General features: G+C 45.5%; 2 protein-coding genes across 3 annotated transcripts; one reads left to right on the top strand and one right to left on the bottom strand.

The window, feature by feature from the left end:
- Positions 1–1489: 1489 nt before the first annotated feature.
- Positions 1490–3687, top strand: LOC136450884 (amino acid permease 8-like). The gene is made up of 6 exons (XM_066451545.1): positions 1490–1650; positions 1784–2017; positions 2094–2187; positions 2296–2647; positions 2739–2963; positions 3069–3687. Exons 1-6 carry the CDS (start codon positions 1581–1583, stop codon positions 3492–3494), a joined length of 1401 nt encoding a protein of 466 aa, XP_066307642.1. The 5' UTR covers positions 1490–1580; the 3' UTR covers positions 3495–3687.
- A 141-nt stretch (positions 3688–3828) lies between these two features.
- Positions 3829–9256, bottom strand: LOC136450883 (receptor protein-tyrosine kinase CEPR2-like). Of its 2 annotated transcripts, none has more exons than XM_066451544.1 (4): positions 9162–9256; positions 8770–9038; positions 4907–7466; positions 3829–4452 (listed from the first exon to the last, which is right to left on the bottom strand). In XM_066451544.1, the coding sequence occupies exons 2-4, from the start codon at positions 8899–8901 to the stop codon at positions 4103–4105; spliced, it is 3042 nt and encodes a 1013-aa protein (XP_066307641.1). In that variant the 5' UTR covers positions 8902–9038; positions 9162–9256; the 3' UTR covers positions 3829–4102. The 2 variants fall into 2 exon arrangements, with proteins under 2 accessions (XP_066307641.1, XP_066307640.1); XM_066451543.1 differs by having other exon boundaries at positions 9158–9254.
- Positions 9257–15628: the final 6372 nt, after the last annotated feature.

The following is a 15628-nucleotide window of genomic DNA, read 5'->3' as shown; positions in this document are numbered from 1 at the left end:
GCGACATGTGAAACCGTTTGACAGTGATTCTACAATTTCTCTTGAGAAACTGAAACGACTTCGGCTGCCAAGCGGGGCCTAACTGCCTAAGGATGGCCACCAGCCTCTCACTAATTTCTTTATCTTTTTTATACTGCTTTTCGCGACACCTTCGATATCAGTGATGAAGACTCGGGTCGTCATCATAGAAATAAACCTCAAGATTTCTTATCTCCTTACCATATTCTCTCCGAAATAACCTTATGTTGTGATATGTGGGCATGTGCATGGGAAGTGTATATGCACTATTTTTCATGTCTGCAGTAACGCTGTCGAGGCGGCAGTATAAAGAAGCGAAAGAGAAATAACCATTGGAAAACCTGATAACTTGATCTGGTTACGAAAGTGCCTAGCATCCGCGTTGGCACTTGACCAAAGCCTTATCCTCTCTGTCAGGCATATCAGGTGCATTAAGCTCGACATTTCCACTGCGGCAACAAAACCCAAGTGTTTATACTGAAACTTCGCACCATGGTGAGGACAATCTGAGTGTTCAGCTTTCCAGTTACGCATCATTTCATTTAAGAAAGAAGGGGTTTGAAGTTATAACGAGACGCTCGTCAAGCGCCCTAGGGCCTAGGGGGTTGGGATCGACCAAGTCACTATAAGAGATTGCATATCTTTCCACAGAGCTCTCTAAATAATAAAATCATTAAATATGGGTTACGTGCCGATATGCCCAGCCTTTATATGTACACAGATCAGATCGACCCTTTTATATAGTGGACGTTGGGTTGGACTAGCTAGTAGTTATAGCAACGAAGTAATACTCCACTAGAGTAGTATGGATCTCACCTGTGTATTTTGCGTATGAGATGATGGAATCCCTGATCTAAGCGGTTGTCGCCATGCCCGATTCGTCCCGGACAAGAAGAGATGGAACGCAGTCATAGTTCCCAGATGACGTATTGCCAAGCAGGTCGAGCTGGACCACCTGCTTACTGCTTTGCTCGGTTGCTCCGGGTGGATGGTTGGGCTGGCGCCTACGCCAACACACGTTAATCTCGGCAAGCTGGCGCCGCTGCAACAACAGTTCGGCTCGGGCTGGGCCACAAACGCCCAACGTCCTAACATTATGTTCGATCCTACATTCCAATGCTACTTTTCACCGTTCACGTGAATTCGTAAAAATTTAGGTGCTGTCTCTTTTTAAAGCGTGCGGATTTCATTAGTTAAGCACGTTGCAAATAAGGTACAGTTCTAATTAACCAACGAAGTGCAATGGTACTACTTAATTTCGTCGAGTCATCTTCTAAAAAAAAACCGTCGAATCATGGATTCATGGGTTCCGCTGTCCCGGACTCACGATGGATGAAGACTGAAGAGTCCGTTGGCGCTGAACTGTCACGCCGCGCTTCTTCTCTACAGGCCCCAGGCGGCGGTCTGCCGCAGCGAGCCGCGTGTTGGATTCGCTTCGAGAGTTGGAGCCTATAAAGCAGCCAAACCCCGTTCCCGCTTCGTCCCGCGGCCGCTTGCCCGATCCCTCTCTTTCCCTGGCACTTGTCACGGGACACCCGGGCGCGCGCACGGGAGACGGGAGGATGGACAAGAGCGGGGCGGCAGCAGACGACGTCGAGCGGGGCGACTACGAGCAGGAGCACGAGCGGAGAGGTGCGTGCCCTGACGCCCCGTCCTGCGTACTGTTATCCCCGTGTTTCGGGAGATCCTATTCCTGCGATTAATTCTCGCGGATTTGTTGAACCCCTCTCTCTCTCTCTCTCCCTCGGTTCCTGGTTCGTTCCAGGGACGGTATGGACGGCGACGGCGCACATTGTGACGGCGGTGATCGGCTCCGGCGTGCTGGCGCTGGCCTGGAGCGTGGCGCAGCTGGGCTGGGTCGCGGGGCCCCTCGCGCTCGCCGGCTTCGCGTGCGTCACCTACTACACCTCCACGCTGCTTGCCAACGCCTACCGCGCGCCACACCCCGTCACCGGCGACAGGAACCGCACCTACATGGACGCCGTCAGATCCTACCTCAGTACGCGCCGCGCACCCCGTCATCTCTCGACGTCCGTCTCGTTTAACTGAACGCAGTGCCTAAACATGCATCGCAGGTCCCAGAGAGGTGCTCATGTGCGGGATCGCGCAGTACGTCAACCTGTGGGGCACCATGGTTGGCTACACCATCACTGCAACCATAAGCATGGCGTGAGTAACCAAATCCTATTTTCCTCCGAATCTCCGTGCAAGCGTCAGGGATGTGCTAATTTTTGTTTCCCTTTTCTGCCGACCTTTTTTATGCGCTGCGCTGCGCAGCGCGATCAGGCAGTCCGACTGCTTCCGCCGGAACGGCGCCGGCGCGCGCTGCGACGCGTCAGGGACCGTGCTGATGCTGGCGTTCAGCGTGGTCCAGGTGGTGCTGTCCCAGTTCCCTGGCCTGGAGCACATCACCTGGCTGTCCGTCGTCGCGGCGGTCATGTCGTTCGCCTACTCCTTCATCGGCCTTGGGCTCTCGGTGGGGCGGTGGGTGTCTCACGGCGGCGGTCTCGGGGGGAGGATTGCAGGTGCTGCCGCGGCGTCCTCCACCAAGAAGCTCTGGAACGTGCTCCTTGCCCTGGGGAACATTGCCTTTGCTTACACCTTTGCGGAAGTACTAATTGAGATCCAGGTATGCATGATTTTGCAGTAACTTCAAGTGGGAAATATGTTCAGATATTTGGCCAGGTAACAACGTTCTGATCTGTTCTGATTTCCCCTAGGATACACTCAAGTCACCACCACCGGAAAACAAGACGATGAAAAAGGCAGCAATGTATGGGATTGGAGCCACCACCATCTTCTACATCTCTGTTGGCTGCGCTGGGTATGCTGCATTTGGTTCAAATGCCCCAGGCAACATCCTGACGGCAGGCGGGTTGGGTCCCTTCTGGCTGGTTGACATTGCCAACATGTGCCTCATCCTCCACCTGATTGGTGCATACCAGGTCAACACATCTCAGCTGATGTACACCTCACTAGAAGAAATTCATCAGTTGCCACATTCAGAGCTGAACTCTGTAGCTTAAGCTAAATCTAATATCTCAACGCAGGTATATGCTCAACCTATCTTTGCTTCAGTTGAGAGGTGGGCGGCCTCCCGGTGGCCGGAAGCCAAGTTCATCAACAGCGCATACACCGTCAGCATCCCCCTCGTGCAGAGAGGATCGGTAACCGTTGCACCATACAAGCTCGTCCTAAGGACTGTTATAGTCGTCGCGACGACTCTGGTGGCACTGATGATACCATTCTTCAACGCTGTGCTGGGGCTCCTCGGCGCATTCAGCTTCTGGCCGCTGACGGTTTACTTCCCCATAAGCATGCACATTGCCCAGGGCAAGATCACCAAGGGGACGAAGTGGTACCTTCTGCAGGCTTTGAGCATGGTTTGTTTGATGATTTCAGTGGCCGTGGGTATAGGCTCTGTGACTGACATTGTCAATAGCTTGAAGGTCTCTTCCAACCCTTTCAAACTGTAAGCTAATATTGTAGTCATGTACAATATATATGTAAAATCTTCTCTAAGTCGAAGAAGTATGTAGTCATGCTCTGAGCTGATTGTGTGTGCTCTGTTTACTCACACATATCAGTAGTGCAAATCGGCTGTAATGACCCCTTTGGTTGTTCATATACTCTGAATAAATTGGAAACGATGGCTAAAATGAAGCACAAGGACTGGAGGTCGGAATTTCATCAGAGTATTGAATAATCAGTAAGCGTCATTTGCCTGTCAGGCTGTCACCATGTCCTGTTCCTTTCTGATTAAAATCGACCCTATGGATGTCTTGCCCTCATTCTCTCATTCACAGACAATTGCTAGCAATGCGCTAATCATACTGATGCACATGACATATCTACACAAACTTTCAGAGTACAATACTAATCTGTACAGAATCTAATAAAGCTTTTACATATAGACAAGCATTGCAGAGGCTATATACCTCCACATTATGTTACCAGCCTGCTAGTCAGGCATTCTGACGGCCTAATAAGCTTCCCCCATGATCTGCTACAGGGTGCTTAGAGGCCCTGATATTGTGATCATTACTAGTATATATATCTTAATCGAAGACAAAGCCTGTCGCTGTTACTTGTCATTCTTGTTCTTTGCCCTCCTAGCTGTGGAGCTAGGATCAATGTCGATGAGCATTTTCACGACTTCCCTCATTGTTGGCCGTTCAGATGGAAGCTGAGTGGTACAAAGAATAGCAATATTCAACGCCTTTATCATGTAATCTGATGCATCATTGCTTACTTTTGGATCAAGAACAGCTGCAGGGTTTTGCTCGGCCAAATGAAATGAAACCCAGGAGACAATGTCCCTTTCACCGTCAAACTGTTGATCAGATGGGCTACGTCCAGTAAGCAACTCTAGCAGTACGACACCGAAGCTATAAACATCGCTCTTCTCAGTCGCCTTTAGAGAATACGCAAGCTCTGCATATCGATTTAAGATGGCATGAGACTGATGTCTTCAGACTAATATCGTTAAGTTTTTTTTTGAGCCTTAATATCGTTAAGTTGCATGCGTCTGATAGTTCTATACTTTGTTTTAGGAATAAATGATAGTTATTGCAAGAATTGCATGGAATACATTACTTATGAAATGGATATATTATTAATAATTGCACCAAAATCAGTAAGAAATTTCAGAAGAACAACTAAGAGCCTCACAGCCATTTTTATTTTACAAACAGCAATTAAAGTACCCATCAATTTGTGCATCATTCCATTTGATTGGACTATTTATTACCAAGACAGATCAAAATGGATTCTAGAGTACAGAGTTACACTGAAAAAATATTTTCTACAGTATCGTGCAGAGCAATGTCCAGTGACCACAACTATGGAAAAATAGAAATATGCAGGAGACTTTCGTTGAAAACCTTACCAGGAGCCATGTAGCCATGTGTACCAGCAAAGCAGCTAAGCGTCGAACCTTCCACCAATTTAGCAATACCAAAATCTGCAAGCTTAGCTTCATACTTCTCGTCCAGCAGAATGTTGGTCGACTTTATGTCCCGATGAATTATGGCTGGGGAGCAATCATGGTGAAGGTACATGATGCCCTTTGCAACCCCAACAGCAATCCGGCACCTCTTGTCCCAGTCAAGCTCCGGCTTCCCAGCTTTGAACTCACGGCGAATAGCATCATACAGATTGCCATTCACCACATATTCATAGACCAGAAAGTTTGATGCTCCAGTCAAAAATGCATTAAGTTTCAAAATGTTCCGATGGCGTATCTTCCCAAGGGTATTTATCTCAGCCTTCAAGACCTTTGCATCATCACGCTTCCACAACTCCTTCACAGCCACAGTTCCCCTTCCCTTGCTCAATTCTAGCCTGTAAACTTTGCCAGTGCCTCCACAACCAATCAATTTATCTGCATCCAAGTTGTATATCTCCTCAGGGTCAAGTTCTGGGGGTTGGAAGGTCTCAAGAGCCCACTTCAAATCAGTATCACTGCCACTCTCAATATCCCCTTTTCTGTTGAACTCTTCTAGCTTATAATTTTCATAGCTCAGACATGCCAACCCAAACAGGAGAACAACTAAAGATATCACAGTTACCAGAACAAGAAGAAGCCGTCTCCTTGACAAGTTGTCACGGTTATCGGACCACTGACATGGTTTTAGATTAGTGATACTTTTTTTCCAGCCTTCTGAAGTGTCTGCAACACAAAGGCCAGCATTTTCAGAAAATGCATAATCTCCAGCTATCATCAAGAGCTGGGGAGGGACTGGGCCAGACAACTCATTGTGGGAGAAATCAATATCACTCAGCTTCAGTGACTGCAAACCTTCAGGAATGTCACCAGAGATCATGTTATGGGAAATATTGAGTGAATTCAGAGTGACAAGGGAGACCAGTGTGTCCGGAATGTCTCCAGTCAAAGAATTCTCTGCAAGATTCAGGTCAACCATGCTACTGCACATACCAATATCTGGCGGTATTGGCCCTTCCAGTGTATTATGTTCCAAATGCAGGTAAGTCAGCTGCTTGAGACTTCCAATCTGTTTAGGTATTTGGCCAGATAGTCTGTTGTTGGAAGCAATCAACTTCTGAAGCAGGGTGAGCCTCCCCAGCTCTACTGGAAGCTCCCCAATGAAGTTGTTGTTCTGAACATACAGCTGGTTCAGAGTAACTGAAAAACCTATATCAGAAGATATGCCCCCAATAAATCCATTATCAGCAACATCAATTATCACAGCATTAGGCAACCCCCACAAGCCAGCAGGAATGCTCCCACTGAATTGATTTTGACTTATTCTGAACCTCTGAAGTGTCTTGCAGGAAGAGTAAGAGCTGGGGAATTCACCTGAAAAGTTGTTGGTCAAAGCCAGTAAGAACTGAAGCTTGTTGTTTTGGCACAAGAATCTTGGAAATTCGCCAGAAAAGTAATTCTCTGATATGTCAATTGAGTTGAGTGGCGAGAACCAGCCCATGTTGGCAGGGAACTTCCCTGAGAACTGATTTTCATAGGTTGAGAATGACTCAAGAAACTGCAAGTTCCCCAGCCCTTCAGGAAGTTCACCAAAGAAGTTGTTGTGGTATATATGGAATATCCTCAGCTTCTTCAGGCCCCCAATCTCCTTAGGCAGCATGCCAGTCAGCTGATTCCGAGAAACATCAAATTCAGATAACAAGGTTAGAGTTGCAAGCTCTTGAGGAATTTCACCAGTCAAGTTGTTTCGGTAGAGCTCAATCTTCCATAGGTTCCTCAGTTTGGATATTGCCTTCGGGAATACACCAGTAATTTGATTGCGTGAGAAGTCCAATGTCCCGAGTGATACCAAATCAAAGACTGAAGCTGGTATCTCTCCCCTAAGATTGCATTGTCCCAGGAATAGCCATGTTAAGTTCTTCAGTTCTCCAATGCTTTCCGGAACATCACCTTCATCGAAGCTGTTCTCTCCTAGGCCTAATTCAGTTAGGCCCGATAATTTGCTGACCCATATTGGGAATTCCCCATTAAAACTATTGGTCGACAAGTCAAGAACTTGTAGGTTGACCAATGCTGAAAGATCAGGCAGTTGGCCTGTTAGACTGTTCATTGACAAATTAAGAACCTGCAGATTTGTGCAGTTGGCGAGCGCAGCAGGAACTATTCCTGAGATGGAGTTTGCCCCAAGCTCCAGAGTGCGCAATTGTTCAAGAAGAGAAAATGAAGATGATATAGTGCCTGATAGTGAGATATTTGAGAGTGATATCCCAATGACATCACCAGAATTGTGGTCACATGTAACACCGTAAAATTGGCACGGCGAATGGGATTCATCCCAGTTGTGTAGGTAATTCTGTGGATCTTTCAGATAGCCTTTAATGCCCAAAAGTATATCTCTATCCAGAGGTAGGGATTTCGATATTCCGAAATTGCAGAGCACAAGAATTAACCAGAAATATATTTTAAAATATGAGGTGGACATTACACTCTTAGCACCGTTTACCTGAAAATAAGAGATTCTGACATAAGTGCACTGGCATACTGGATTTGATGACAGTAAAAATTACCTTGATATTTTACAAAAGTACACAGTGTTTAACGTTGAAGAAACAAATGAAAATGATCTGCAGTTCACTTGTACCAGGGTGGTCATTGAAAGGAATTGAAGGAAATTGAAGTGTGAAAAGATCAAAAAGATTCATTCTATTGAAAGCGAACCACTCAATGATCATGGGGTTTACATTCACGTTCAATGATCATGGGGACCAGGTAATAAAAACATAATCAATTAGATATTCTTTTCATCTAAACTACCTGCTTCCCTCGTCACTAATTTGTGACGATGATTTCTGATATACTCTTCTTTCGAATAGAACTAAGTTGTACACTGATTCTTCCTTTTAACAAAGAGTTACTTGAGACAATCAAATTCCTTGCTAACCATCAGAGACTCATACAGTAACTAGTAAGATATTTTAGCAGATACTGTGATATACACGTCACCTTTCTCTGCCCCTCAGTTAGAAGTTAGAACATAAGGTTAAGGTCTTGTATATCAGTATGTGTCCATAGTTCATAACAGCAATTAACTCATCCAGCAAGGGGATGACTGACTGATCATATTCAGGATCAACGCAAACGTACTTATCAGAGCAGTCTCTAGCATGCAAAGCCGCTGTCTAGTGGAACTTTTTGTAGCTCATGAGGATGATGTGCAAGTTCTGCACTTTCAATACAAGTTTATCTCTGTGAACCACACATCCACATACAATAAACCGGTAAAAGTTGTGAAATTACAGTCCACTATACGAACGGCAGGTGGTTATGCTGTATTGACTTTTAACACTTTTGTCATTCATCCAGTTAAAATGGCTAATCCTGGCTCTGTCGAGTACCGAGGAACACCAACATATCAATGTCATGAACCATAGAATGAAACATCGAGCCTCCATTTCCTACCGCAGACAAACTCAAAATCACAGCCTAGTAGCCTACGCACCATGTGACTTACTACGTCCCCCAATATATATATTTTCTTTTTTGATCAACTTGTGAAATCAGTTCTAAAACTATAAGTTAGCCATGGAAACTAACTGCAGAACACTTGTTTCGATTTTCAAGTTCATTTTCTGACAAGACTTACTATTACTAGCCTACTAGTAAGTCCCATAGAACACACAAACTTACAGTTTAGCAAATGCTACTTTGACTGAATCAAGAAATGCACAAAGCTGAAGTACAATGGAGACTGCAGAATTGAAGGCATCCATGCTGAACTGCTGATGAAGCAAAGATCATATACTTACCGACAAAAAAAGACGGCAGAATCTCAAGCGTCCGGGGCCTGTTTGGCAGGCTCTGGCTCCTCTAAAGGAATAGCTTCTCTGGAGGAGCTGAAGTTGTTCTGGAAAACGTTTGGCAAAACGGCTTTTTCGCATTAGAAGACGTGAACCCACACCAAGAAGCCACGCGAAGCTCGTTTTTTAGCTTCTCCTACACAGGTAAAAAATGGCTCCAGCTCTTGACCGACTCTCTAAAACCCTGCAGGAGCTAGAGCTGAAGCCCTACAGAAGCCCTGCCAAAAAAAAAAAAAGCGAAGCTAAAGCCCTGCAGAAGCCCGGTCAAAAAAAAAAACTCGGAGTTGATCAGGGACACAGGCCAGGAACAGAGAAATGGTAGTGCACGGCCAGGTACCTACTAGGAATGATGCGACCACAGACCAGCCTGGACCAAGGCAAAGCAGTGCTACTGCGCTGGGCCAGTACGTCTAGGTGCTAGAACACTCCTAGCCTCTGCTGGAGACAAGGCCACGGGGGCGGCGAGGACGGGTAGATTTATAGAGCTGGAGGGAGGGAGCGGGAGGGGCGACCAGTGGAGCAAGTAGTGGTGCGCAGCGTGGCGGGAGCGGCGGGCCACGCGGGGTTGTCCCGCCCCCGCCCCGGCCCGCCCGGCGCGCGCGTCGCGTCGCGTCTCGTGATTCGCATGCGGAGAGGAGGCGGGCGGGGCCGCAAGGCGGATTGGACGAGACGACCATGTGTTTTACGTCGTACGTGAATTTTTTTTACAGAATTAAGATGCAACAGCTTTTACTCTTTTTCTAACTCCAGCCTCTGGTCTTCTTCTGTCTCTAGACAATCACAAATCATAATATCACAAATCCACATATTATAAGAAATATTTTTTTCTATAAGAATAAATCATAGATCGTAGGAAGAAGAGGAGAGGCCTGGAGCTGGATTCGCTTCGATCGCTTCGCTTCGACTGGCCACTCGATCACAGTTGGCAGTCAGATCGCAGTTGGCAGTTGGCAGTTGGCAGTTCGGACATAGCGACGGAGCGGGCGGGATTGGACGCGTGCGTGTGTTGCGCGGCGTCAGCATAAGGGAGGGAAAGACAGAGAGAAAAACTATGTGTTTTTTTAAACACACAAGTTGTATAGCATTCGTGGAAAAAAACGTAATCACGCGCCGAGCGCGCCGGAATCTTTTGCATTCTATGGACGGCGCGCGCCACTTGGCCCCGCACCGGAAAGCGACGCCCGCGCTCGATCGGCCTCGGCGGCCTCGGCCGTGCGCCGGTGCCCGCACGCCCGCGGAAGCGGGATCGCGCGCGCGCGGCGGGTACCAGTACCACCGGAACGCGGAGATTCATTCGATTCCGCTGGTTTTCTCTCGATGTCGCCCCTCATTTTCCGCCGGCGTACTATTACGGGACGAGACGGGCACGCCTGGGGGCGACGTCGGCGTGGACGTGCCGAGAGATCGGATACTTTGCAATCCTGCCTCTGCCTAGCTGTACGAGGGCAGTCCCGATGAAAGAAATTAGTAGTTTTTATAACATAGGATATCGCATCAAAAAAGTACTCCTTTTCGACCTATGGTTTCTATGAATAATAACTATTTTCTCTTTCTCTCTTCCAACTCTATCTTTTCCTTCAATGGAAGTGCGACACGAGCTCCCTAGAAACTGGTGGTTTCTTCCCAATGGCGATTTCATAGTTTCTTGGTGCATTGGTTCAAGAGTAGACCTGGTTTCTTCATGAAGAAACCAGGTCTATGATTTTTGCTCTCTTTCTTCATTAATTACGTTGCCATATCAGCATTTTGTCTACGTGGCAAGTCATTTAATGAGGATAAAAACCATCATCAATGCACCATTGGGACTGCCCAGATATTTTCGACGCGTCCACTTGTTGTGGATAATGGCACACCGACGCCGCGACGCGCTGGGTCTGGATCAGAGGATCTTGGTTGTCTCGTAGGTCGTGTCGTCTGCCTCATCCAATCTTCCAGAGCCGAGTCCCGACATCCATATCCACGCGACCGCGGGATCGCATCCTATGGCTCTTGGTTTGCAGGCCGGAGCAGGTTTTTACGTGCCATACATAAATATTCGTGCTGGCCAAAATCATCGTCGGCCTGTTGGACAGGCTGAATTGGCTGGCTGGTGCTAGAGCTGGATCAGCCAGTCCAGTCAGCTAATTTCAGCCTCCCAACAACAACAGCTGATTTTCAAAAGTTCGAAGAATGACGCCAACAAGAACAGCTGCTTTTTGCGTCAATAGTATGTTATGCTGATTTTAAAATTTCAAATCCAAACTACCAGCCAATTCAAGCTCATGCTGATTTCGAAATTACAGCCAACAACAGGTTCAATCATGAATTTACAGTCCGTAGGTTACATCCACACAACACACATACAACATTTGTTCCATCCATTCACAATAACTTGTACAACATTTACTAACCAAATATGATGACATGTTTTAATGCACTAAAATCTTCAACTTCGAAGAAGACTTACAAAATCTCAAAGCTCATCAAATTTGCAATCTGATCTAGCAGTACACTAGTCAATTTATTGTTGTTAAGGTATCTGAGAGACAAAACTCAGCAGTCAGCAAAGACAGCACTCACCATTCACGAGAGAGGGAAGAATTTGATATCATGTTATATTTTCACTTACAGATTTCTCAGGGGAGGGAAGCCATTTCCATTGCCAATAAAATCCCTGATAGTGCATGTCAGGTGGTTGTTGCCAACATCACTACAAAAGGAGAGTTTATTATTTGCCATAAGTCCACTACATCTCACAAACCAGTATAGTACCCATGACTTGTTAACATAATTATGCAGCTTTGCTTACCCTCTAGGACCACCCTCAGGAGTTTCATTCACCAAGCGTGGAAACTCAGCTTGATTTTCCTGGATCAACCGTAGTATTTGTGGGTTTTGTTTGCCCAGCTCTTGAAACATTGGCTGTCAATCAACAAACCATACAATCATTGATCACACCCAAGTGAAATTATTAAAATATGATTGGACAAGACAAATACTAGGCAATAACACGGTAAAAGCACCTGTAAGATTTGAGGAATAGCCTGGACCAACTGAAGCAGTGCTTGAAATTGATGAGGACAAAAAACAGTAAGTAAATTATAGGCTCATTACTTATTTGTATGTACGAACATGCACAGTTACTATCTGTGGAAGCTATCGCAAGGCATCAAGGGCACCAGATCCTGCACCTGGAACAACACTTGGATTGGCTCCACCACTTGGAACACCCTTTTCACCACTTGGAACACCCTTTTCAGAAATTTAGTATCACAAAAAGGTAAGAACTAATATTACAGAAAAGAAAAAACTGCTTTCAGGATAAACATGGATAAATGTCAGTTAACTATAACTGGAACTAGCAAGGATAAGATGCACTTGTGTCGTGGATATCATGACATTTGCAATCGAAAGCACAGCTTCAGAAGCACGAAGCGCGTCTTCTTCTGTCAACTAGAAGCTTCTCTTATTCTGCACCTGCAGCCTGCGCAATTGCAAACTCATATTACCTCTGGTTCATTCATCCATATGAACAAAAAAAACAAATATGATAAAATCATACCTCTGAGGAACATAATCCTTGAAGAAAGCCAAGCCAAAGATCATAACACCGACATGACTATAGAACTGGACCAATCAGGATAAACAGTCGGTGTTGCAGCACCTGAGGTAGCAGGTGGCTTCTGCTCCAGTTACATGGAAGGACAAATTTTTAGCAAGTAATCTTTGTTCGCTTAAAATATAATGCCACAAGCCCAGCATCAAGAACCTGAGGGGCAAATGCCTTGTCATAGACGGTGTATCTACCCCACTGCTTCCCCTGGTGAATCACAGAAACAGTGTAGCAACTAGTCCATTGTCCGTAGACAAATAAATCGGAGTATTTCATCACATCACCAAACACTATAGAACTTAGCACTTGTAATTCTGACACTAAAATTCCCCATACACCAATAAACACAATATGATAGTCCCATAAAACAACGTTTCAGAACGAATATAGTCCCACAAAACCTTACACATGCACAAAGACAAGACTGCCATGGAACTGTACCTAAAGCTACTAGTTTAAAAAACAACAGCGTTGACCCAAACCACATACAAATAATTGCACGGCATCAATACTTGCTACAAATATAGGAACTGCAGTGAATGTCGGATCATCTGAATGCGATCCCTCCAGCTCCCATGAGCTGCAGTTAACCAAACTAAACCCTTTCGAAACTTCAGCGAGGTATTCTTTTACTCACCTTCAATAAGAGGCTTTAGTTTTTCTTCAAGCCAGTCAATATTCTTCTCCAAGTAATCAATGCAATACACAAGCCCTGACATAGAATTGAACCCTTAGAGAAAGATGCCATATTATTATAACAAAAGTAGGTAAGTTACTGCACAGCAATAGAGGACCAGCTGTATTACCTCAACTTTCCTAAATCAGACACCACTCCACACCACCATGATATTAACTCCCTAACTCTAGAGATTGGGGTTCTCCGATTTAGCTCAACCCACTCTGGCAGCTCATACGAAGGTGGATCAGTGCCGTACTTACGCATCCACAAATAATTATCTAAAGTAAAGCATGAAATGATTATCATAGACCGCTTCATCCTACTGCAATACGACACCTCGTCCAAAATCTGCCAACGTTCTTTCAACACCCCAAACCTCCTTCCAATGATATTTCGCAACTTCGCATGAATGTAATTGAATTTCTCCTCCCTCTATAACTGCTGCAAATCTACGCCCCTAAAATTATTGATATGATACATTGTGTTTCTGTAGGGGGGTCATGTAACCTGGCATCTCCGTGTAACCAGCGTTCGCCAGGTAGTACCGACCTACAATCGATAAAAATAGTTCCCCAATTAGTCATGAACAGATCACTTGCTTGGTACAGACATGTCAATCTCATCAACAGATCAATTGCAAATTGTTTAATAAGGAGACAATATGTAGGCATCAGCTGCCATAACAAATTACATGCTTCAATACATCTACTACAAGCAAACAATTAAGGAATGTGAACCTCAAGGCATCACGAACCTCCTAGGGGATGTGGGAACGAAGCGTCGTCCTGACAGTCTTTCAACACCGCCATGTCATAACATGCCCCCGCCTTCCCGGCCTCCACGTATGTGAAACGCCCATCCATATCCACAATGGCACAAACATTAATTTTTGTTTTGCCTTCCCTATTGAAGAAATCAGTCTTTGCTTCACGGTTAACCTCAACCTTTATGTGAGTGCCATCCATAGCACCTATGCATCCATCAAACCATGGTGCATATGCAGCAAGTTTGTGGCTTACGCGTATGTAGTTCCTATCTACTGGCACTAGGACAGTATTTGCCCACCTATACGTGACCTCTGCAACTTCTGTAATCTTTCTACTAACTATATCTAAAGACTTTTCAAACATATCTTTGCACTCTCTACTTGTCGATTGGTGGGCACAGGTCTAGATGTACATGCCTAGAGCTTCTACCAAGGTGCACTTATCTGTTGAGGGCAGGCCAAACGGTAGCAGGGTCTCATGCAAATGCATGAAGGCATCACGCGTCATGCGCAAATTGTCTAAACATTTGGTTTGGTTGGTTAGGGTAAGCTGCATCCATTGTGCTCCAGATAACTTAGGAATGGGACAAGGATGATTTACCTCAGGCATTTGTTGTGACATAATACCTTTTAGAAGGACAACTGCTGCCTTCGCCAAGGTCACGGTACTCGGTCCATTACTAGAAGTGTCGTTGTACGATGACTCGTCAGTGCTGCTCATGATGCTACCTGCAAATGGGAAGAAATAAGTAAGATTGTAATACAAATATTAGGAACAAAATGTATGCTAATACGTGAACATGTCAAGATACCTGAACTAGGTAGCACCTTGAAAACAGGTTGGAATGTACAAGAGAAAAGTGATACATGCATAATGTTTTACAGCACTCACAACACTACACAAATATTTTATTCAAAACACGAGACAACGACATGCACTTAGTTCTCAGCAATGGTCTTTGGTAATACAAAAAATGAACATAATGAGACAACAAACATAATGAACTCAACATGCACATGGTGGATATTCGCAAATAGTAGAAAACATGAAATGTGCTGATCACTGGGACTTATTGGAGCACACAAATGCCCACGTCACATTGATCCAGTTCAGCCGACCCTCTTTAGATTTCATTTTCAAAAAACCCTAACAACGGAGCCTGTCTCTACAAAGGTTTAGGGCTTGCACGAATACAACATCAATCTCGCTGATACCATCTTGCAATAGAATCTCATAGACTTGCTCCAACTCCTGAGCATCCGTGTCATGACGGGCCTTCTAGGACCTAGCCTTCCTGATAAATTAGCCTAGGTCTTTAAGGCACTCTTCTACAGATAGAGTCTGGCTACTTTTCTTGCTGCGAGGATTGTTAACTGAATATTCCCTATGGACTCTCTTCGAGGGCTAATGACTACTAGGTGGCATGACCGGCTCGTCCGACAAGGATGGAGGAGTGCGAGGGCTTCCATTACTAGGTGCCTTGTCAGGTCGATGGCCCCCCGCCAATAGCAACTAGCCCCTATCACGTGGGGTGTGTCTCAAAATCGTGATCAGTTGCTCACAGCATTGGGACCGTCTAAACTTATTTCTAGCGGGTTGGCTACTTTCCTACACGTGTTCCAGTGATGGCGAAGTTAGTACTGAGTTAGTAGGAACCTAATTGCTAAAATAAAGTCAAGGAAATACGTGTAGTTAGTACCCCGGGGCTGGCACCGTACCACTTAGGGTCAGTTATAACCTCTCTAGTAAGCGGGTCACGGCCTAGCCCAG

This window comes from Miscanthus floridulus, chromosome 5 (assembly GCF_019320115.1).
Source record: "Miscanthus floridulus cultivar M001 chromosome 5, ASM1932011v1, whole genome shotgun sequence".
Taxonomy (NCBI): domain Eukaryota; kingdom Viridiplantae; phylum Streptophyta; class Magnoliopsida; order Poales; family Poaceae; genus Miscanthus; species Miscanthus floridulus.
Note: the sequence above shows the minus strand (reverse complement) of the source record. Positions and strands in the feature narration are given on the sequence as shown.